General features: G+C 39.3%; 1 protein-coding gene across 1 annotated transcript in view; it reads left to right on the top strand.

The window, feature by feature from the left end:
• LOC124591296 ((E3-independent) E2 ubiquitin-conjugating enzyme) overlaps nt 1-26,124 on the top strand; it is a 234,699-nt gene that overhangs the window by 12,342 nt on the left and 196,233 nt on the right. Inside the window, exon 2 of the mRNA XM_047131723.1 lies at nt 22,261-22,434. Coding sequence (XP_046987679.1) covers nt 22,261-22,434 — 174 coding nt within the window. The remainder of the gene's footprint in view (nt 1-22,260; nt 22,435-26,124) is intronic.

The raw sequence follows: 26,124 nt of genomic DNA, 5'->3' as shown, positions 1-26,124 counted from the left end.
GCTATGGAAAAAAAGAGAGTGAGAATTGAATTAGACACGGTTGAGATACTGCCTCCCAAAAAAATATAAAATTTGCATGTAGAAAATTTTGACCAACTTCGGAGCTGCATATCTTTTCTTCTAGTCATCCAATGTTATTTAAATTTGATCCATATATAGACATCATAGTTAGGAATAACCCTCTAAAGTTCTGGTATGATTGGTTTATTTGAAAAGTAGCAGTGGTTGGTCAAACCTTGGCTCTCAGAATAGCAAAACGATTTTATTAGCCACTTTAGAGGCTTATATCTACATTTAGGTGTGGCTAAATCCCAAATTTTTGCCATGGTGTGATTCACTACAAAAAGTTATCTACATATATTAAAGCAAATGACCAAATGTGTGCTAGAACTTTTAAAAAAGCCTAGCACACTTGTCACATTTGCACCTTTGTATGTGATGCGAAGATGAGTAGCCTCTCTTTAAAAGCCCCTAGAAATTCAACCACTGAAGATACTGAACTGAAATTTGATATATAAACATCAAAGACCATATAGAATCTCCACACCAAATTTCATTAGATTTGGAGATGGTAGAGTGTGGACTCCTGGTTCTCTGGACATGAAATGACCCAGTCACATTTTTTTGTTCTCTACTGTTTTAAGAGTTATTTACAAAATATACATTCTTCAAAAGGCCGTACCATTTACAAAAATGAAGCTAAAATGAAAATTCTTTCTCTCTTAACACTTATAATATAGAGGCCTAATATATTTTTTTCCAGTGAAATTCGCGACCATGAGTTGGCGTGACCTGTACAATTTGAGATGGAATCACCCAGTACATATTCACAAATGCACAATAGATGCAAAAACAGATCTGCTCTTCATGTACTGATGTTGAATCTTAAGTTTGGCACAGAAAAGAGGGAAATACACAAAGATGCTCTGATAATGTTTCCAGTAGTAACAAAACTAAAATACTAGCTTGTAGCCAAATAAATACGTATTTTATATTGTCTTTGCAGACATTTTATTGAGTGTAGGGTCCATGTCCCACATCATAAGTTTTATCTCGAATGTGAGCTGTGGAATGTGGACGTAACTGATTTACTATGACTGAAATTGAAACTGAAGAAGAAATATTCCAACTGAAATAAAATTTGTGGACAGGACATTGAGAACTAATAGAGAGACTACGAAATTATAGACAACACAGTAAATGCGAGTGAGAGCTTTCAGAATAATTAACTGTGAATGAGTGATTTGTTTGATGTTTCTTTCCTGTTTACAGATTAGATTTTATGGAAGAAGGAAAATGTTGACAGATAAAAACATCCAGACAGGAATTCAGGAGACATATTTTGCTTACAACTACTTTAATTTTTCGTGAATTTAAGCAGATAATTAAGGCCTACACACAAATGAATGCTTACTAAATACATGAAGTCAATTGAAGCGTAGGCTCAAATGAAATGAGCGTGAATGACAACCAGCAGCAGTAATATGAGGAGAACTTCTGTGACTAAGTACTGTGGCAACAATGTCAGCTGTTGAGTGCCATCATTAGGTGAAAAATCTTTGCGATACCTCAATTGAAATAGGGACATATTTCATATGTAACGTGGAAAGGAAAGTGTAATAAAATAACAGTTAAATCAATAATTCTGAAAAAATGAAATTGCTTATCACATCGCAATTACATTCATACATTTCCACAGGTACTATTGCTGCTCTTATGGAATTTAAGAAAAAAACATAACTGCATGATTAAAACCTAATAAGCTTTTTGATATACAATTCGTAACTATGACAAGTAACAATGGTATTTCAGCTATATTAGCTTATAATCTGTTCTGTAATCATGTTTATTCCTTTGCTGACACAGACAGTTTTCCAGTTGGAAAATGGCACCACAATACTTTCACGTAAGAGGTAACATGTGAGGACACAGTATGTCTGTGATGTACTATTGTGCCATTAGTTCCATCTGTCACTGCCAGCTATGACACTAGAATCATACTCAATGGGTCCCTACACAATGACATCAGGAGTAGCCCAGTCTCCAAAAGATGGATTAATGTGATGTAACCCCCAGGCCACCACCACACTTGCCACTGGTCATATGGCTTAGTGCAGAACTACGATTCATCAATGAACACAGTGCGACATCATTCACCACCAGTCCATCCTTCCTGGTCACAGTACCACTCCAAACACAACCATTTTTATTGTGGCGTTAATGGCAACTTACATGTGGAACGGTAATTCCCTAGTCCAGCTGCTGCTGCTGCTGCTGCTGCTGGTCTCCAATCAACGGTCTGGGAAGACACAGCATGTTACAGAGATTACCTTACATGTTCTTGGGTGGCAAGTGCAGATGTGAAGGGATTACAATCTGCACAGTGCACAATACGGCAACCCTTCTGTGTGATGGTCAGTCATGATTGACCAGAGCCTTAACAATGAATATGCAAACCCTCATGTTGCCATGAGCCCTACATTGAGTCCAAATGCCTCACAAATCTGGATATTGCATGTTTGACCACCCAGCCAAATGGGAGACCCCTTTCAAATTCTTTCAGCTGCCTCATACAATTACACATGGTCTCCGTGTCCTTCATAGTGATCACTTGACATCTGACTTTGTTTTGTTTATGCCCCTTACATTCCATACCACTCCTGATAATGATACAAAGCACAAACAATGCTAAAGTTTTCTGGTGGCCTCTCTATCTGTTACAGAAAATTGTAACTCTGAACCATTTACAAAACCACTGATGATGTGTAAATGTATGAAGTTGCATTGATGTCCAACCATGTCTTCTTAAGTGGTACCCTTGTCAGGTAGTACAGATTTTCAGACACTGTTTGAGAACAATTTAGTGGCACAATTACATGGCAAAACATATTGATGATTCTGTGCGCAAGAATGAATTACGCTCCAGGCAAATCACTTAGTGAAGATGAAGATGCAGCTAAGATAATAAGCATTATTTGATGTGGCATAATGTGCCACCACCTCTACATGCAATGAACATTATGTTGAAACAAGGATATATGTCAGTTGGAGGATTTGTGACAAAAAATAAGTTGTAACAAGTTGTTTATTATTAGGCCATCTTCCAGGCCACATGTTACATCTTCTCAGTCTCTCAGGCAAGATAAATAGTCTTAATACACCTGTTGAGCACTGTGCTTTTATATGTTTGTTTCTATCATTACATTGGGACCCCTGTTACCTTACTGGACAGTGCGGCGGAATGCCATGCCAAGGGGCCCGGGTTCGATTCCCGGCAGGGGCAGGAGATTTTCTCTGACCAGGGCCTGGGTTTTATGTTGTCCTTATCATCATTTCATCCCCATCTCCAATGCACAAGTCACCCAATGTGGCGTCGAATGCAATAAATACTTGCCCTTGGCGGCTGAACTTCCCCGAATGGGGGACTTGCGGCCCACAATGCCGTACACTCATTTCCATTTCCAGTGCAGTTCATATTTTATGATGGTGATAACCAACGGTTTGTTAATAAGTTGCTGCCCATCTTCATACATTTCCATACCCAATTTTTCCCCTTCGCCATTCTGTTTTAACATTTTCATATATTCATAAAATGCTGTTTGACTAACATTTCTTTTTTTGTCATTTTTACACTGTAACTTTAATTTTGTCTTGCTCGAGTACTAATGGCTGCAATGTCATGCCTGCTAAAAGTGAAAACTAGAACAACCACCACCACAACCCACAACCAGAGATGAATTGAAGACACTGCTGGAGTGTAGGAACCATTGTGTGTACACCCCAGAAAAAAAAACACATGGGTGTAGTGACAGAATGTGCATTTCAAGGCAAAATGTTCTAACAAAAAAAAAGAATAGAAATCTGTCAGAAGAGATTACATTCTTAGAAGTGCAGTGCTGTCACACTAATGCCTAAAACCAATTATATGCTAGTAAGTGCTTACATTTAACAGTAACAAATCAAATTAAACCACTGGCTACATGAATTCCATTCTTCTTGAAAATCAAATGTAGTTTGCTCACTTTGCAATTGAAGGGTCTGCTACAAAAAAAGAGTTGCTTCAGTTTTCCAAGCTTTTTGAAAATTAAAAAAAATTTTTTTTTGAAAATTGGAATTCCAGATGTGAGTAAATTTTCTTTCTGGTGAAATTCATCAGTAATTATTTCATACTAGAACAGTATCTTCACTGAAAGTTATATCTTAGAGATCTTGGGACACATTTCTTGTAGGAGGTATCTTTTTCATGACACAGCAATGTCCTGTAGGTTGTTAGGAAATAGATCTCATAAAAAATACATTCTAGGCCTGCAATCGTTTTATATCGTTAATAGAAACTAGTGAAAAATAAAATACATAATTTGATATTACAAACAAAATTAAATTTTCCAATCTCCAAATGTCCCCCATGGAACATGTCCCTCGTATGGTACACTGTCTGTGTGGGATCCATCTGTCACACTGTATGTTTAAAGAAACTGTTTCTGTTATTTCTGATTAATAATTTTATAAGCTGTTAATAGTTTAGCAGAGGAAATAAAATGTGTTCTTTATTATGCATCCTACTAAAACTAATGTGCAGTAGCTACCATAAATAATTATATATGCATTATGTTTCATTTTAATTTTTTAGTGTATTCATATGGTATTGGTGACATATTTAATTTGATGCGTGGAAAATTTTTCATTAATGTGGTTCATTGCAGAAATATTTTTCAGTAATGTGTAATTTTTATTGAACCTATTTCGAAATTATAAAATTTGAGTGCTGCTGCTTCTACTGCAACGATAGCTGTTGAAAGTTACATCTGCCGGTGGAAGATTCGTATAGTAATGATTGAGAGTTGGATACATACAGGCAAATAAACAAAAACAAATAATGTTTCCCAGTTCTGTGAAATTTGCACAATGATTCCTCAGATACAAATATCTAGGGACAAATGAAAGGATTTTGTTTATGGTAATGATGCTTACACGAGTCTGTGACTGAAGTAGTTCAGCAAGGCAGAGAATGACCTAGCCATAGTCACTTTCATGACGTTTTGGTTCAGTAGACAGATTTTGAAACTTCAAATCATATTATCAAAGGTTATTTTCTTGTGCAGCTAAAAGGTAGACAGCAAAGTGATACGGTTCAGCTGAAGATGATTTTTTTACCATGTGTTATAAACTATCAAAATTCTTTGAATTAAAGATCCTGGTTGCAGAACCACTTAAAACAAGTGTGTGTTCACACAGCAAAGCTGACGATACATCTGCTGCTCCTTTTTCTTCCATAAGCTATAAATACAATGTGACTGTTGGGCCAGTCTGAGATAAAAGTTTTCCCACTCAATCAGACTGACTGGCACAGCAACTACAACCTCTGACAATAAAGGTTGGTGAATGAAATCAGAACGGTCAGTCGGACAACACTGGCAACTCAGAACACTGCACCTGTGTAGCGGCCGGTGTTGACAACCTGCCCCCACTGTAGCTCAGTTGAGCATCATGTTTGTTGTGTGTTAGACCTCTTGGACGAAGTGCTTGTTTAGTGCATTGGTCCTGAACTGAGAACAGGACAATGAACAAGCAAAGGGTCAATTTAAAGTTTTGTTTTAAGCTTGGCAAGACACCAAAGGAAACGCATCCAATGCTGGTACGTGTTTATGGGGATAAAGCGCTGTCTGTGAAGTGTGTGTATGAGTGGTTTGCCTATTTTTGAGGAGGCTGGGAGAGTGTTTCTGACAGTCCCTGTAGCGGACAACCAGTGACTGCCATCAGTGACAAAAACATTGAGAAAGTCGATTAGTTGTCCTTTTCTAGTTTTCTATTATGTCAGGGGATGAGTCTGGTGGCCAATAGCAGGATCCAATTATCATTTTATGCTCATCCCTAATACTGAGTTTTGCCCAACAGTCTTACACGCAGCTTCAATTTCTGTCTCTGAGGAGTAGAGGTTTTTGCCTAGTGTGACAAATACACCACCTCCATTTCCCATTTGCCTATCCTTTCTATATACACTTAAATTTTCCCCAAAAATCTCACAGCTATCCATTTCATGTTTCATCCACCTTTCTCTACCTAGTATTATATGAACTTCACTGCTTTTCAGGAGCATTTCAAAAACTGGCACTCCATTGTGAATGCATTGGTAGTTAACCATTAGATTTTAAAACTCTCACCTGTGGGCAGCATTTCTTTTGATCTTGCTATGATACTTCCAGGTTTCTTGCAGCTATCATTATCTGGATTGGATGGAGAGTCAACTAGTCTAAAAAAATACCGTGTGTGCACCCCACATCCATTCAGCTCCCTGAGTAGCATCCTCTGATGTGCAGTGCACACCTGAGCCATATAGGGTGACCATGCAGTTCCGAGCCCTGTGGCGTAAGTTCAGGAAGTCACAGTCTAGCTTGTCACAGAACTTCGAAGTATCTGGTCCAGTCCTTCCAGTTGACTTAGAACCAAAAGGGCCATGACTAGTTCTGTGGACAATGCTGCAAATTGTGAGCTTTGTTGAAACTCCATGCGCAGGGCTGGTCTTCTCAATCTTCTCTGCCAGTCGCTGGAATGATCATGGAGCCCAGACAACAGGCATCATTTGTTCCAATATGCGCCACAGTCTGCAGTTGGGCACCATGTTCCATCAGTGGCTGCCAGAATAGCCTCTTCAACATGCTGAATGAGGCCCCTTGCTGCCATTTCCCCTAAGTGGTGCTGTCATTCATCATACGTCTGAACCAAAAAACTCATACTGATAACTTACGAAAATATAGTTTTGTAAGCATCTGAAAATTCTCAAAAATAACCTTTTTCTCACATAATCATACAATGAAGTTAGAGAATGATTGCTTTGAATGAGGATAGGCCTGTTGTTCTCAAAAAATTTAAAAGATTGAGCCGACAATTGACGATATCAGTATGAATTTATCATGGCACTTGTGAATGTTCAAAATTTCACCGTATATCACACTACAAATGGGTATTGGTACACTCAATGAAAGATTATGCAAAAGTGATGCAAACAATAAAATATGGAAATCTAGAATTTCAAATCAAGGTACGAATCTTGTAGATTTGGAGTCTCACAAAGGAAAATTCTGAAGCTGGCTTTTATATATAAAGCAAGATGTTATGAGAATATACGTGCATCTTTTTCATCAGAAATTTTTTGTTGTGTGTTAGATAATCCTTAAACACCAGACACTGTTCAGTTCTACTAGTGGTTTCTGACTGAAATGTTATTGTAGGATTTGGATCCTCTGTTTTTCATTCCTTCATTCTGTCAAATTATGTGAACATGCAGTATGTAAACCATTATGTGTAAGAAAATCCTCTTCAGTACATCGAACAGCTGTTGCAGAGCATTAAGACCTCGTTGATGTGCTTTTTCTGGGCCAGATGTATTTTTGTCCTACCTTTAGTATATATAAATATTTTTAAAAAATCTGCGTTATGCAAAAACCATTTCCTTTTATTCATCTGGATGTGTTTTGATGCCTGTGTGTCATCTTCTGTTTGTCAAATTTATTTTTGTAAAGTGTAATACAGAGTTTATAATTGTTTCTATTGCAGCCCTAAAACGTGTAGCTTGTGTATTTTGTTTGTTTGTTCCAGTTACGTTAAAATTATATTCCTTGTGAAAATCCATTTTTACAGATCTATTTTAGAGCACTTTTTCATTGTTTTGACAGCATTTTATCTGTGAAGTAGTCGTAAAAATTATCTGTGCATTTTTGAAGCCTACTTTTTGTGTTTAATGTTTATGTATGTTACTGTACTAACAGTTTCTGCCCTGTTGTGCACACCTTGTGGATCTCTCTCTCTCTCTCTAGTGAGACTGATTATACTGTTCTTTATATAATTTCACTCTCACATTTACTTCACACACATTTTCCACCAAACACTCTTCATAGCAAACAATTGTCTCCAAATTCATTGAGAGGTGCTGTGTTGTCACTGCTCACTTCGTTTGCCGTATGTGTAGTGTGGCACTAATTTTGAATGTTCTCTGGTAACTATTGTGGTGTGTCTGCTGGGAGACAACTTTAGACAACTTTCAGTGTGTGTCACAAATGAGAAAGAGAGAGAGAGAGAGAGAGAGAGAGAGCGCATTGAAAATGGGGGTGGGATGGAGTGAAATTGAGAGAACATGTTTTTTGGTGATTGAAGGTGTTGATTATGTTTTATGTTGGGGAAATGTCTTGTACATTTCGCTGAGTTCTAAAAAGTATTTTGTTCCACAGTGTCCTATTTTCATTCAAGACGCCCTTCCCTTGTATCGGTCCGCACACTTAGCCGAGTGGTCAGTGCATCTGACTGGCATGCGGCAGGCCCAGGTTCAGTTCCCAGCTGGTATTGATTCTGTGCACAGTGATGTCTAAGAAATTAAATTTCATTCCTGTTTCTGTTTCAGTGGTGAATTGTATTTTTGAGGTAACTTTGTTTGTCACTGTGTATGTAGTTGTTTTATCCAGTTGCCTGTTTCATCTGTCAAGCAAATGATGTTGTCTACACACTGGGTGCCAGTGCATAACTGTGTATTGTTTTGGATATATAATTTCATTGAATATTTTGTTTTCAGTGTGGTTCAGAAATATGTTTGCAAGTAGACTACTTAAGGGTGAGCCCATTGGGAGGCCGCCTTTTTGTAGATAAATCTACTTGTTGAAAGTGAAGTAGTTCTGTTCTGTTTTAATGTTTAGAATGGCTTCAATTTCATCTTTGTGTGCGTTTGTTGTATTCCCTCATTTCTGCAGTTGCTCTTTCATAATGTTTATCGTTACACCTATTGGCTCATTTGCACATATGGACATGTGAAATGATATCAGGTTTGCCATTGATGGCATATTTATTTCTTTTATCTTTTCTATCAGTTTGTTGGTCTTTTGCACGCTTCAGATGTTCCTGAAAGTGTAAAATTTCTGTAGTACTGTATGTATGTGTCCACCTATGTGGGTAGATGGTATTTTTTAAATTAATTATTGGTGTAATTGGACATTGACGTTAATGTATCTTTGTTAAATGGTTGAGGTGGTTGCTTTGGGATTCTTTTGTGGCACACATTTGGATCAAGCTTTTCTGATAATTTTGAGGGTTTTTAGAAGTTTCTGAATTTTTCTTTGGGATTTCGTGGTGAGATTGCTGATTAATGAAGACTTTCTCTTCTATGAATTCTTCTGTTTTATTGCTGTACTATGCCTCCACTTTTATGATGATTGCATTGTGTTCTTGTGTTTTTGTGCTCAGTTTTCTGGAAGTGTTCCATTCTGTTGATTTTGTTTTTGAGGTTGGTGTTATTCTCCTTGATTATTTGTTTTCTCTCTTCTCTTAGCTGTTCCCTGTCCATTTAGACCAGCAATTAATTTAAAAAATGCACCACCTTACCACATGGGTACACACACACATACAGTACTACAGAAATTGTATACTGCCTCAAACAGAAACCTACAACGCCAATGAACTGATAGAAAAGATGTCATCATTTGCTTGGGAGACGAAACAGAAACCCAGATAAAACAATTACATACACAGTGATGTAAACATAGTTCATCCAAAAATAAAATCCGCTATTGAAATAGAAGCAGACGTGAAACTTAATTTCTAGGACATCACTGTACACAGAATCAACAAACAAACATAATATTGAAATATTCAGAAAACCTACAGCCTAAGTACAAACATTCCAATCACCCCAGGCACGCAAACTCAAGTTTGTTAGTTGGAACTGAGCGCAGTATGACAGACAGCCAGAGAGAATGGGTATGACACACAAATAGTAAACCAACTGAACAACAAAACAAAAAAGCAGATTAAAAAAGAAGAAAACATGAATAAATCACCAGCCACAATAAAGGACCGGGCATTGATGGCCGGGAGTCCCCATCTTGGGATGTTCAGCTGCTGTTTGCAAGTCTTTTCAGTTGACCCCCACATTGGGTGGCTGCTGTTTGCAAGTCTTTTCAGTTGACCCCACATTGGGCGACTTGCGTGCCAGTGATGGTGAGATGACGATGAGGACAGCACAATATCCAGTTGATGAGTGGAGAAAATCTCTGACTCGGCACGAATTGAGCCCGGGCCCGTTGCATTGCAGTCAGAAGTGCAGACCACTCAGTTAATGGGGTGGAGCGATACAAGGAAAGAAACTCTCGAATGAAGATAGAACACTGGGGAACAAAATGCTGTTTGGGACATCAGTGAACTGATCTGTACAAACTAACATCCCCACATAAAACATAATAAACACCCTCAATCATCCAAAAAGTCTGTTTCCTCAATACCTCTGCCTCTGCCTCTGCCTCTGCCTCTCCCTCTCCCTCTGCCCTTCCCCCTCCCCCTCCCAGTGAGTTAGTGAGTGTGTGTTTCTTTCTACACACACACACACACACACACACACACACACACACACACATGCATAAAACACACAAGTCATACCCCAGAAGGCACTCCTCAATAATTCTTTGGAAACATTCAAAATCAGTGTCACACCAAACGTAAGACAAACAATGACCAAGTGAGCAGTGACAACATAGTGCCTCTCATTGAATTTGAAGACGGAATTATTTGCTCAGATCATGTTTTGAGGAAAGTATGTGTGAAGTAAATATGAGAGAGGAATTACATAAAGTTGTGATGACAGGGCAATCCATACTGTCGAAGTGACTTAAGAAAGCCACAAAGACCGGTCTGACACAGTGCATTTTCACGAGAAGTGTAATTCTCACGTGAGCAATCAAAACAAATCAAACAAAATACTCATGTTATAGTTTTTAAGATTACAATAGATACATTATTATAAACTTGGTATTATACTTTAAAGAAATAATTTGACTCACAGAAGACGACACAGACATGTTGAAACATGTCTGTGTGAATAAAAAGAAATAGTGCTTTGCGTAAGGCAGACTTAAAAAAAGAAACTTACCTTTAAATCACAAACATGGAAAAACATCAAAAGGAGCTTCGAACCTAAGGAAGATGATTCTCCCTTTACTAGTTCTGTTCAGAATAGCCAGAGAGAAAACCTAGGAATTCGGGATTAACCTATGACTAACCTCATTCTTAGAATTGAATGTATTCATTCTCAAATTCTGAAGCCTCACTCTCGACAGCTTACTTTTATAAAATATGCTTTCCTTTGCGGGAAACATCTTGTAGTCACACATTTTAGTATGGAGAAGACCTGAAAAACAACTTGGAATCATAATTTACTCAAATAATTTTATTAATTAATCCCCTGGAGATCTCTCTTAATATTCATGGGTTTTACTTTTGTTTCACTTCCTTTGATGGCAAGCCAGTCATGTCTTGACACACCACTTTGAGCAAAAGAAAGGTTGTCCCTGGATGATCATTTTTAGATATTATTAGGTTTGCAATAACTATTTATAATTTGTCCCTTGCAGTGAAGAACCATGTCTTGTCCTCATTAGTTTTGGACTGTGTTGCTATTTCTGTACTCCCTTCAGGCTTGTGCCATTGTAAACGATAATAAATAATTGCAGAACAAGATGGCTAGCACATAGACTTCTTTACCAAACTTTAGAGTGTCACTTCCAGTTGTGTCTTTGGGTATTTATCTTCCTTCTGCTCCAACTGTGCTATGGTACTCAGTTTTAAAAGGATTGTGAAGAATGATGGTTACTGCTGCTAAAGAGTGACTAGTGGCCTCAAAACACTGAGTATCTCAAAATACCACAGGTCATTACTTGTAGATTAAGCACATCCTGCTCCATTTATGCAAGTCTATTGTGCAGTGTTTTCTGGACTATGAGTGCTCATGTTATCACTTGGGAAAGTTGATTGTGTTTTAAAATCACAAGTGCTATTGCCATGAGAAGCAACTAACACCAAACCTGTTGTAATGTATTGTGTGGAACTAGGGACCTAGAAACGATGGAGAGGCTTCGTCCCCGCTATAGCCCTCAGTGGTACACAACCTCACAACAGGCTACAGCAGTCTACTCACCCCACCGCAGCCCCACACCAAACCCAGGGTTATTGTGTGGTTCAGCCCCCAGTGGACCCCCTGTGAACGTCCCTCACCAGATGAGTGTAACCCCAATGTTTGCCTGGTAGAGTAATTATGGTGTACGTGTATGTGGAGAAAGTGTTCGTGCAGCAATCGCCGACATAGTGTAACTGAGGCGGAATAATTGGAACCAGCCTGCATTTGCCGAGGCAGATAGAAAACTGCCTTAAAAACCATCCACAGACTGGCCGACACCGGACCTCGACTCAACTGCTGGGCGGGTTCGTGCCGCCTGGAAAGCAGTGTGTTAGACCGCACAGCTAACCGGGTATGCTAACACCAAACCCAAACTTAGCTCTGTATTTACTTGGAAAAATCTGTACTGAAAATCTGCCAGTCAAGAACAGAATGTACCATGTACTATGTTAGATTTTTCTTGAGGTAAGCAAGATGCTGGAATGTACTAAAAAGAGACCTTTTTGCTATTTGAAAAAGATTTGTTTATTTCAGCCCAGGATCATCTTGCAATGATAAATGAGTTTTCACTGTAGCACAGTAAAAATCAGTAGCTCAAAATATATACATAAAATACTAAATATGCTCTATAAGGATAGGACAGGTGGTCCGTTGCGGTCTTGATGATGGAATCATCCCAGCATTTGCCTGGAGTGATCTAGGAAAACCATGGAAAACACAAATCAGGATGGCCAGACAGATTGAATTGATACCTGTTAGACAGTGTACTTTGATTTACACACAAATGTCTTATGATAACAAATAATATAAAAAGCATAGTTTGCTCTTCATCACAAGAAACACTAAGGACACCTGCTGATGACTTCTGGGCCATGCAGATGGTGCTAAGCCTTTCGTGATATCTTTCTGCCTGTTCAGACAACAGGTTCCTGGACCAGCAATATTCAAGTACGCTCGGGTTTGCTTCCTGTCCTCCCATCTACCCAGCTTGAGGGGGGGGGGGGGGGGGGAGATACTGCATCAGCAAGACATTACTGCCATGCACTTAAGATCCTGACAAATGACTTTCTTGGGTCAGTCCATGTGAAATCAACCAAGGTTTGGATCTTAACATCTCATATTTAGATAATTTTTGTACATTTATAGTAATTAGCACTTGTTTGCATGAAAATTCCCGAATTAAATTTGTATGAATCTTTCATTTTTCAGTTATTAAGTTTTCAAACTTCTAAAATTATCTGATTTTTGTTTAGTATTAAACCTTAAAAGACCACATCTCAAAAACTATTTTACTTACAGACTTAAAATTTGTACCTTTTTAATTCAGTTTCTGATAAACTTTAACAATTTGTGCTTCTTGATGATATCCATAATGGTGCTGAATTTTTCCAAATCAGTTTTTTTATTTTTTAAATTTTGAAAATATTAACATCTGAATATATTTTGGTCTGTGAGGGGGGGAAAAATTTGTTAGTTGTACATTAGTTGTCAATGTGTGTGCCAGATTTAGAGATGTTATGCCAGTGGGAACACATTAAAAGAAATTTTACTATACTGACACGTGCAGCACCTAGTGCATTGTCTGTTGGACTTGTTACTAACCCATAAAGCAAACAGTAATATATGTTTTTTTTAGTGACAATCGATTTAGTACACTGAAATTTAAATTCCTGTTTGGAATCAACTGTGAAAATATTTTAACGTATGCCATAATACATACTGAAAGAAGACTATGAATAATGTACTTTGTTATACCGTGATTTCACAATTACATTAATACACTCCTGGAAATTGAAATAAGAACACCGTGAATTCATTGTCCCAGGAAGGGGAAACTTTATTGACACATTCCTGGGGTCAGATACATCACATGATCACACTGACAGAACCACAGGCACATAGACACAGGCAACAGAGCATGCACAATGTCGGCACTAGTACAGTGTATATCCACCTTTCGCAGCAATGCAGGCTGCTATTCTCCCATGGAGACGATCGTAGAGATGCTGGATGTAGTCCTGTGGAACGGCTTGCCGTGCCATTTCCACCTGGCGCCTCAGTTGGACCAGCGTTCGTGCTGGACGTGCAGACCGCGTGAGACGACGCTTCATCCAGTCCCAAACATGCTCAATGGGGGAGAGATCCGGAGATCTTGCTGGCCAGGGTAGTTGACTTACACCTTCTAGAGCACGTTGGGTGGCACGGGATACATGCGGACGTGCATTGTCCTGTTGGAACAGCAAGTTCCCTTGCCGGTCTAGGAATGGTAGAACGATGGGTTCGATGACGGTTTGGATGTACCGTGCACTATTCAGTGTCCCCTCGACGATCACCAGTGGTGTACGGCCAATGTAAGAGATCGCTCCCCACACCATGATGCCGGGTGTTGGCCCTGTGTGCCTCGGTCGTATGCAGTCCTGATTGTGGCGCTCACCTGCACGGCGCCAAACACGCATACGACCATCATTGGCACCAAGGCAGAAGCGACTCTCATCGCTGAAGACGACACGTCTCCATTCGTCCCTCCATTCACGCCTGTCGCGACACCACTGGAGGCGGGCTGCACGATGTTGGGGCGTGAGCGGAAGACGGCCTAACGGTGTGCGGGACCGTAGCCCAGCTTCATGGAGACGGTTGCGAATGGTCCTCGCCGATACCCCAGGAGCAACAGTGTCCCTAATTTGCTGGGAAATGGCGGTGCGGTCCCCTACGGCACTGCGTAGGATCCTACAGTCTTGGCGTGCATCCGTGCGTAGCTGCGGTCCGGTCCCAGGTCGACGGGCACGTGCACCTTCCGCCGACCACTGGCGACAACATCGATGTACTGTGGAGACCTCACGCCCCACGTGTTGAGCAATTCGGCGGTACGTCCACCCGGCCTCCCGAATGCCCACTATACGCCCTCGCTCAAAGTCCGTCAACTGCACATACGGTTCACGTCCACGCTGTCGCGGCATGCTACCAGTGTTAAAGACTGCGATGGAGCTCCGTATGCCACGGCAAACTGGCTGACACTGACGGCGGCGGTGCACAAATGCTGTGCAGCTAGCGCCATTCGACGGCCAGCACCGCGGTTCCTGGTGTGTCCGCTGTGCCGTGCGTGTGATCATTGCTTGTACAGCCCTCTCGCAGTGTCCGGAGCAAGTATGGTGGGTCTGACACACCGGTGTCAATGTGTTCTTTTTTCCATTTCCAGGAGTGTATTAATCAGTATTATTTATTAGACAATGTTGTAGATGTTACAGTGTGTTGTCTGAGTCTCTTGCATGAGAAAAATTTTACTTGTATTTAGCAAGAAAGACATTGTGGTGATACAGTAACAATCTTATAAAAGCCTGATATTATATAATGCAGTTTTCTTTGAAATGGTGTAATCTAGTTCTTCCAACCAGTAACGAGAGATTATCAATGTAACAATATTATGAGAAGGAAAGTTGCTGCTCACCATATATAGCGGAGATGCTGCGTCGCAGATGGGCGCGACGAAAAGACTCTCACAATTAAAGCCTGTGGCTATTTTTGTTGTGCCTCCCTGCAACTCAGCATCTCCACTATATGGTGAGTAGCAACTTACCTTCTCATAATATTATTCATGTAACATTTTCTGCAAAGCTTTTCACAGCTCTTCATCTGATAGTTTGTATGTCCTTCAAGTGGCAGTTGTGAGATTCAGTTTACAAACTATGAAGTTCTTTTTAGTACTGTCGGTTTGTCTGGTATCTTGGTTATGAATAAGAAAGAGCTGGTCAACAAGGATGTATAAATGAAAGGTTTACTTCGCCTTTTTATCTCTTGTTGGCATACAAGCCATCCACCATATTTCATCATAGCAATATGTCTTGTAATGTGTTAAAAGGCATACCATCTGCATCTGGACTCACTTGAATTTTATGAACATCCAACTTTTTAAAAAAAATTTTGCTCATCTCCTTTTTCATTCTTCATGCTTATCATTTTTTATATAATAATTTTTAACATTTTTATGCAGCGGCAGCAACTGATATTGTTTATATAAGAATATACAGCCTACAGTTGCAGGTTAACTTTATTGTTTACCTAGGTTTCAACGTTAGTAATAACGTCTTCTTCAGAACCTGCAACAAGTTAATATTATAATGCGCTAGTAAATTATATAAGATATGGTCATCCTACAGGATGCAACGTGTAGTACTTACATAAAATATTATTTAAATGTTTGCATAAAACAGGCCATGCCCTAAGTCAACTTCATAAAACTTGATGCATAACCAAAATGTCACTTCTCCACTTCAGTTTATCATTTTGAGACTGTATTAAACCATGCCATCTAGCCATTAACAGGAACAGCGTAAGGGATAGTGTGCCTTTTCTGCTTTATATAACTTTTAATTTAGTTGTAGCTACTATTTACTGAACAACACTATAAAACAATAACATTCACTTCTATTAACAGCAATTCACTTCAGTAGAGATGAATTTTTCACATTAAAAAGTAGCCGATGACATATTTGCTTATCCCATTCAGACAATTGGAAGGAAGTTAATATTTGATCCCAATGTAATTCCACAACTGATTAATATGAACATTTAGAAAGCCACCTGAATTATTTTATGTGCACTTATTAAGCCACTGGTTTCATTCTATATGAACATCCTTAGATGACAAGGTGGAAAAAATGTGCCAGTGTCGTGATTCTGAGCACATATAATGACAGAATATATTTAAAAACAAAGATGATGTGACTTACCATACGAAAGTGCTGGCAGGTCGATAGAAACACAGACAGACACATACATACACACAAAATTCAAGCTTTCGCAACAAACTGTTGCCTCATCAGGAAAGAGGGAAGGAGAGGGAAAGACGAAAGGAGGTGGGTTTTAAGGGAGAGGGTAAGGAGTCATTCCAATCCCGGGAGCGGAAAGACTTACCTTAGGGGGGAAAAAAAGGACGGGTATACACTCACTCGCACGCACGCACGCACACACACACACACACACACACACACACACACACACACACACACATACATACATCCACACGTATACAGACACAAGCAGACATATTTAAAGACAAAGAGTTTGGGCAGAGATGTCAGTCGAGGCGGAAGTGCAGAGGCAAAGATGATGTTGAATGACAGGTGAGGTGTGAGTGGCGGCAACTTGAAATTGGCGGAGATTGAGGCCTGGTGGGTAACGGGAAGAGAGGATATATTGAAGAGCAAGTTCCCATCTCCGGAGTTCGGATAGGTTGGTGTTGGTGGGAAGTATCCAGATAACCCAGACGGTGTAACACTGTGCCAAGATGTGCTGGCCGTGCACCAAGGCATGTTTAGCCACAGGGTGATCCTCATTACCAACAAACACTGTCTGCCTGTGTCCATTCATGCGAATGGACAGTTTGTTGCTGGTCATTCCCACATAGAATGCATCACAGTGTAGGCAGGTCAGTTGGTAAATCACGTGGGTGCTTTCCAATGTGGCTGTGCCTTTGATGGTGTACAACTTCCGGGTTACAGGACTGGAGTAGGTGGTGGTAGGAGGGTGCATGGGACAGTTTTTACACCGGGGGCGGTTACAAGGATAGGAGCCAGAGGGTAGGGAAGGTGGTTTGGGGATTTCATAGGGATGAACTAACAGGTTACAAAGGTTAGGTGGACGGCGGAAAGACACTCTTGGTGGAGTGGGCAGGATTTCATGAAGGATGGATCTCATTTCAGGGCAGGATTTGAGGAAGTCGTATCCCTGCTGGAGAGCCACATTCAGTCTGGTCCAGTCCTGGAAAGTATCCTGTCACAAGTGGGCACTTTTGTGGTTCTTCTGTGGGGGATTCTGGGTTTGAGGGGATGAGGAAGTGGCTCTGGTTATTTGCTTCTGTACCAGGTCGGAAGGGTAGTTGCGGGATGCGAAAGCTGTTGTCAGGTTGTTGGTGTAATGACATGCAAGCAGCAACTTGCTTCTCTTTTCCCTCACCAATGCTTTACTAACTTTATCTCCATAATTCGTCTCTACTGAAGTGAATTGCTGTTAATAGAAGTGAATGTTATTGTTTTATAGTGTTGTTCAGTAAATAGTAGCTACAACTAAATTAAAAGTTATATAAAGCAGAAAAGGCACACTATCCCTTACGCTGTTCCTGTTAATGGCTAGATGGCATGGTTTAATACAGTTTCAAAATGATAAACAGAAGTGTGCTTAGTTATTACTCTGTCATTTCATTTTAACTATTCTTTTGTGGAATACCATAATGAAATTTGCCACAGACACATTGACAAATAGTGTACAGCTAACACAGACTTTGCAAAACAAAACGAAAAAAATCAGACTATGGCATTTTCAGAATTAAAAAAAAAAAAAAAGTTTGATTTGGGAAAATTTAGCAGTTTAATGGATGTGTTCAAGTAGTACACATTTTTAAAGCTTACAATAAACTGAATAAAATGGAATTAATTTCAGGTGCATACATAATATAGTTTTTGAGACGTGAACATTTTAACGTTTAAAGATATGACAAATTGCACAATTTTGATAACTTTAAAATTAACAATACAAAAATGAAATTTCCAAAAACGAATTAAATTTTGGATTTAAAATTAGTTTGATGTAAAATAAAAAGGAAAAAATTACAAAATTCTGTATAATTAAGGTTCAAATTTATTATTTATTTTTTTATTAGTTAACTTCCCATGGAATGACACTTTAATTTAAATGCAGCAGGGTATAGAATCCTTTTCATTATTACTAACTACTGAGTCCTCCAAGTAATCTTTAATTGTGTAGGATGCATTAAGTACGAGCTACTTTTTGAACATTTGTATTTCAGTCATTTCTTTCGTTTCCTTAGGCGGTTTGTTATACAATTGTGTTCCCTGATAGAAAATCTGTTTCAAGGTTTTTATTTGTTAAAATCTCTTTTGAGGTTTTTATTTATTTTTTGTTGATAAATGTAAATCCATACTGGCTCTCGCACCATGACTGTATGTAGAACTATTAGTGGAATACTAAGCACAGTTATCCTTGATACACACCACACATCGACAGATGTATTTACTTGGTGCAATAAGGATGCTCAATTTTCTAAATAGCTCTCTACAATGAGCTCAACTACTACTACTAGTTATTATTCTTACCACCTTTTTCTGCAATTTAAAAGTGTTGTCCATGTTTCATGCCTTTAATCCTCAGAAAAGAACCCCATAGCTAAGCATAAAGTATACATAGGAATAGTGTGTCACCAAAAAAGCATAACATGCTGATGACATTCTTTTTGCCAGTATCTTTGTGTACTCATTCCAGGTTAACTGATGATCAGTATTCATGGATAAAAACTTTGTACTTGTTATATAATCAACAGATTTGTCTTGTGTGCCTAATGTGACAGGGTTGTTTTTCTTCTTTATGCCGAAGTGAATACTGTTTGTTTTTGTTATGTTCTGTGTCAGTTTACTTCTTACTGCCCAACAGTAAACATCCTTGAGGGTTTCATATACTTTCTCTGCCTCGGGCTGTGGTGTTTTACCAGTGACTATGATGTTGCTGTCATCGGTAAAGAGGACTCTTCTCTATGTTGTATACTATCTGGAAAGTCATTGACACATAATAAGAACAGAACTAGGTTCAATATGTTACTCTGAGGAACACCCATGTTTGTGTTTCTTGCCTGCCAATTGTTTTACTAAAAAGTTGCCATCAGCAGATGTGTGGACTACCTTACCTTTTACACCTTTTTGCAACCACTTATTTGCTACGCCTCTTACACCTAGCATCTCTAGCTGATTTAGCAGTAATTTATGGTCAGCATTGTCAAAGGTCTTGAAAACGACTAAGGATATGCCTGAATTACAATCATCCCTGTCAAGAGTTCCAAAAACCACTTTTATGAACTCCGTAGTGGACAATATTGTACTTCTCTCACTTTGAAAACCAAACTGTGCATTGTTAAACTCTTCAGCCTGTCCTTCGTAAGAGATTCATGTATTTTTGAGAAAGAAGACCGTAGTGAAACTGACCTGTTGTTTCAATACCTCCTGCATTACCTATCTTTAGTGAGGGCACAATTTTTGCATACTTTAGGAATACCTTGTAGAAATATTACATTTACATCATAAGGCACAATTTGTATGCATGGAGATTACGATGTTGTCATAAAAATTGGATATGGAAATAGAGCAAAATATGCATAGTTCTGAAAATGCTATTTTTCAAAGTTGCTGTTAATTTTGTGACAGCACTCGTGCTCGTAATGGGATATGAAACTTTGCATGATCTACAGTGACCCCTAATATCCATTTTTTAAATGTTTCTGTATCAACTATATTTAAAAGTATTGTGCTTACAAATAACCTGGACAATGATAAGTCACAGTGGTCAAATATGAGGGGCATTTGAAAAGTCATTGCAAAAATAAAAACTACTTACCTGTTTGGTGTAAACCTTTTTTTCGACATAGTCTCCTTTTAGACTTATACACTTCACCCAACACTGTTCTAATTTGTTGGTCCCTTTTGCATAATAGGAATTGTCCAAGTCTGCAAAATAGCTATTAGTTGCTGCGATCACCTCTTCGTTTGAATAAAACCTTTTTCCTGCCAGCCATTTCTTCAAATTGGGGAACAAATAGTAGTCCGAGGGAGCCAAGTCTGGAGAATGGGGGGGGGGGGGGGATGTAAAATGAGTTGGAATGCTATTTCCATTAATTTTGCGACCACAACTGCTGAGGTGTTTGCTGGTGCATTGTTGTGATGGAAAAGGACTTTATTGCAGTCCAATTGCTGGCAGTTTTCTTGCAGCTCGGTTTTCAAACGGTCCAATAACGATGAATAATACGTACCTGTAATAGTTTTACCCTTTTCCAGATAGTCGATGTGAATTATCCTCTGCGAATCCCAAAAGACAGTCGCCATAACCTTTCCGGCCGAAGGAATGGTCTTCGCCTTTTTTGGTTCAGATTCCCTCTTGGTAACCCATTGTTTAGATTGTTGTTTGGTCTCAGGAGTGTACTAATGTATCCATGTTTCATCCACAGTGATGAAACGACACTTAAAGTCCTGCGGATTCTTCCTGAACAGCTGCAAACCATCCTTGCAAAACTTCACACGATTCCACAATTGCAGAACCTATCTTGCGGGTAGCTTTTACATGTCCAAATGTTTATGCAAAATATTATGTACCTGAATGAGATTTTCACTCTGCAGCGGAGTGTGCGCTGATATGAAACTTCCTGGCAGATTAAAACAGTTTTAATCTGCCAGGAAGTTTCATATCAGCGCACACTCCGCTGCAGAGTGAAAATCTCATTCTGGAAACATCCCCCAGGCTGTGGCTAAGCCATGTCTCCGCAATATCCTTTCTTTCAGGAGTGCTAGTTCTGCAAGTTTCGCAGGAGAGCTTCTGTAAAGTTTGGAAGGTAGGAGACGAGGTACTGGCAGAAGTAAAGCTGTGAGTACCGGGCGTGAGTCGTGCTTCGGTAGCTCAGTTGGTAGAGCACTTGCCCGCGAAAGGCAAAGGTCCCGAGTTCGAGTCTCGGTCGGGCACACAGTTTTAATCTGCCAGGAAGTTTTTTATTATGTACCTGTTCATTCGAGATGCCCATAGCACTAGCAATCTTAACTCTTCTGTCATCCATCACCATAACGTGGATTTTATCAATGATTTCTGGAGTCATAACCTCAACAGGGCATCCAGAACGTTCAGCATCACTTATGCCCATATGGCCACTCCGAAAATTTTGAAACCACTTATAAACTGTTCTAATCAAAGGTGCAGAGTCACTGTAATGTTTATCAAGCTTCTCTTTAGTCTCCTGAGGCGTTTTGCCTTTCATAAAGTAAGGTTTAATCACCAAATCAAATTCTTTTTTGTCCATTTTTTGACAATCACTGTACGTCGTTGATTCACATGAATGCAAAACACAAAGAAATAGACCAATATGGCTGAAACTCGGTGTGCGTTCTTTCCAAAGATGCTATTAACTAAACATGATCTCAATACGCACCAGTGGTGCCATCTGTTGGCCTTTGCATGGACTCTTCAAACTCACCTCGTACTAAATTGACCTTAGAGAATGGTTGAGGTACTACATTCCACAGGCACTTTCCGTATTGTCAGAATTCTGGCTAAGATTTCTTTATTGAGTGTTGGGAAAGTGTTCTATAAATAAGTGAAATTTTAAGTAGGTAAGCTGTTCTTACCTTTTATGTATTTGTTGCTCAATTATTTCTGCATATTTATTTACATAAGTTGTGGCTCCAAGATTCCATCTTAAAACTATTTATTACAGTGTATTAAATGTGCATTTCGTTAGTCATCTGATGATATTGTAAGTAGTCTGTTGTGTTGTGTTTTTCATTTAGGTATGTTTGGCCGATCGTTCATTGATGCCCGGTGATGTTGTTCGACGTATGGTGAAGGGCAAGGACACACAGCGTGGATATTGTCGTGACATACGAGTGACTGCCAGTGTCCAAGTTGTTGGCAGTAAGCAAGTCATTCCAAATGTCAAGAGTGAACACCTAATACCTCTGGAGGTGAGACATTTACTCTGTTTGTATTTTAATGGCCTTGAAAGTAAACAATCAGTTATCCATGGATTTTGAAATTTGTCTAAGGGTGGAGAAATAATAAATAAGTAAATAAATAAATAAATACATGTTAATATCTTTGGAAGCTTTATACAAAAGAAACCAAGTTTTACAGTGTATTGTAACTGGTGGTTTAGTTTGAGGGGAGTTCGTGGGTACCAAGACAGTGTAACCAGTTGTGTAGTCGAGATAACTCTGGGTATTGTTTCTTCCTTGAGTGCAGCACCTATATCTTCATTTACATCCACACCTACACCTATACTCCGCAAACCACTGTGAGGGTCATGGCATAGGGTACATCCCATTGTACCAGCTATTAGGATTTCTTCCTGTTCCATTCATGTATGGGGCATAGGAAAAATTATTGTATGAATTCCCAGTGCAGTAATTATTGTAATCTTGTCCTCACAATCCCTATGTGAGTGATATGTAGTGGGTTGTAGTATATTTGTAGAGTCATCATTTAAAGGTGATTCTTGAAACTTTGGTAATAGACTTTCTCTGGATAATTTGTGTGTCTTCAAGAGTCACCGGTATCTTGTGTGCCACACCTCACAGGTCAAACAAACCTGTGACCATTCATGCTGCCCTTATCTGTATACATTCAATATCCCTTGTTAGTCCTATTTGGTAAGGGTACCACACACTTGAGCAATATTCGAGAAACAGTCACACAAGTGATTTGTAAGCAATCTCTTTTGTAGACTGGTTGCACCTTCTCAGTAATCTACAAATAAACTGAAGTCTACCTTCTGCTTCACCAACAACTGAGGCTATATGATCATTCCATTTGATATCACTATGAAATGTGAAATACATGTATTTGTATGATTTGTCTGATTCCAACAGTGGCTCATTGATATTACAGTTGTAGGATACTATGTTTCTTTTGTTTTGTAACATGCACAATTTTACATTTCTGAACATTAAAAACAAGTTGCCAATCTCTGCACCACTTTGAAGTCTTACCAGGATCTAACTGAATATTTAAGTAGCTTCTTTCAGACAGTACTTCGTCATAGATTTCTGCATCATCTGCAAAAGTACAAGTTTAATATTAATATTGTGTGCAAGGCCATTGATATACAACATTAACAACGAGTGTCCCAACACACTTTCCTGGGGCACATCTGAAGTTCCGCTTCATCTGACAATGACTCTCTATTCAAGATAACATAGCTTTCCATCTGTACCAAAAAGTCCTCAATCCAGTCACAAATTTCACTTGATGCGCCATATGATCATACTTTTGACAATGAATGTAGGAGTGGTACTGAGTCAGGTGCTTTTCGGAAATTGAGAAATACTGCATCTACCTGATTGTCATGATCAAAAGTTTTCAGTAGGTTGTGCAAGAAAAGTGCGAGTTGGCTTTCACATGGTCGATGTTTTTAGAATGAGTGTTGGTTGGCATTGAAGAAGTAATTTTGTTCAAGATACATTTTCAAGATAGTGAGAAATATATGAAACATTGTCCTGCCTGTAGCCACAGTTTTACTCTGTAGTTTGTTGCTTTTACGTGACTCAATGCTTCGATGATAATTGATGTTATCCTATTGCCAAATATATATACCATTGGAAGTTTCAGGGAAGGATTGAGATTCCAATGTCGAGAAATTACAGTCTCAATTTTCTCTCTGAGAAAATCACTGCTGGGTAAATGTCTAGATTAGGGCCAGTGATGTACTTACGTGCCTCGTGCTACGATACTGTCTGTATTCACCGTGAGGCATGATGGGAACAAAAGGGGATACTGGTTCTACACTGCCAGTGAGAGAGCACCAGACAGAAGACGTGCCTGCAAGCAAGAAATGGAGAAATATTTTTTCATGTCAGTATATCACAATCTTGGAAACAGCAAAACATTCAAAAGAAAGAGTCAAGATATTAGTGACAACTAAGATTATACATTTAATTGCTATTCATTTCACTTGCAGTTTTTACATTCATTGGTGTTACCAGCTCTCGATGATCCTCTCAGATTCCAGTCTAACCATAACCTTGTAGTTAGTGACATAATGGGGGCAAAACAGTCAAATATTTGTGGCACCCACTATTATTAATAGAATAGCTGCTTATGGTAGGATTAAGTATTGTGAATGGAGAATAAATAAATAAATTTTATTCATATGGATTGTAAACCAAGACAACAGTTGTCAAAAAGCACAAAAACATATCTGATTCGTTTTGATTCTGCTTTTTCCACACTATTCAGACAAGTAGCTATCAAAAAATGCCATGCACTGCCTTGTGTTATGAAATGACCTTTTGATAGCAGCCCATGCGTTCACCGTGGTACTTGTACCATCATGTGTCATAGCATGTGATAGTGAAATGTTGAAAATCCTTATCTTTCAGCTCTTTTACTCATGAAAACATTGAAATTATTGTCGTGCATGGAAAAATGTTTTCAACAGTAATGTCCAGCAGAACAGTGTTTGATCACTGGGGAGGGGGAATCATTTGTATGATCCTCCTGGTATTCCTCCAAACCCCATCTCTCTCTCTTTTTGTCCCATCTCCCATAGTTATTTAGGCCAAACTAAGACAGCACGCCGGCCGAAGTGGCCGTGCGGTTAAAGGCGCTGCAGTCTGGAACCGCAGGACCGCTACGGTCGCAGGTTCGAATCCTGCCTCGGGCATGGATGTTTGTGATGTCCTTAGGTTAGTTAGGTTTAACTAGTTCTAAGTTCTAGGGGACTAATGGCCTCAGCAGTTGAGTCCCATAGTGCTCAGAGCCATTTAAGACAGCACACTGGATCACATTCGGCAGGATAACAGTTCATACCCACATCCGGCTATCCTTATTTAGGCTTTCCATGATTTCCCTAAATCACTTCAGGCAAATGTTGAGATGATTCGTTTGAAAGGGCAAGGGTGACTTCCTTCTGCTTCTTTCCTAACCTAATGGGACTGATTACCTTGCTGTTTGGTCCCCTCCCCCACTCAACCAACCAACCAAATTAAGACTTGTCTGTCTCAACAATTACTACTTAACCATCAAATTTCAAATTTTGTCTAAGGCATACTTCTTCATGAATGTCCCCACAAAATTGTCTCCAATTAACAACAATTTTCTTAGCCATGTCCAGTTTGTCGGATATAAACTCAGATCCGGACTTACTCACCCACATACATCTGAATTGCAGAATTGTCCCAATTTTTAATTTGCTTCTAGCAGTCCAGGACTTCTTTTGGATTAAAGATGTGGAAAAATGGCAGCTTTTGCTGCACTTCCACACTGTCATTAATAGTAACGTAACACACTTCTACAGTATTTTTGCCGTCAAACTTAACACTATGCTGTCTGTCGACACCACAGTACAGTGGTGTCGTGCGCGAAATAGCAGTCAACAGCAGGCGACATCACAATGGTGTCGCGTGCATAGTATCGCTCAGTGGCCGGCGACCGCATAGTAGTGTCTTGAGCATAGTATTGCACAGTGGCCGGCGACAGCACTTCAGTAATTTTTGCATTCTGTTGGTGATTTGTTTAGGTAACAATAAGTTACACATGTCAACAAGTTTTTTGTTTTTATAAGTACTTGTGCCTGTTCATCATGACAGACAGAAGAGACAATACAATTATTTATGATGAATGTGCAGACATCTTGTCTGACTTTCTGGACGACTTGG

The sequence above is a fragment of the Schistocerca americana genome, chromosome 2 (assembly GCF_021461395.2).
Source record: "Schistocerca americana isolate TAMUIC-IGC-003095 chromosome 2, iqSchAmer2.1, whole genome shotgun sequence".
Lineage (NCBI taxonomy): Eukaryota > Metazoa > Arthropoda > Insecta > Orthoptera > Acrididae > Schistocerca > Schistocerca americana.
Note: the sequence above shows the minus strand (reverse complement) of the source record. Positions and strands in the feature narration are given on the sequence as shown.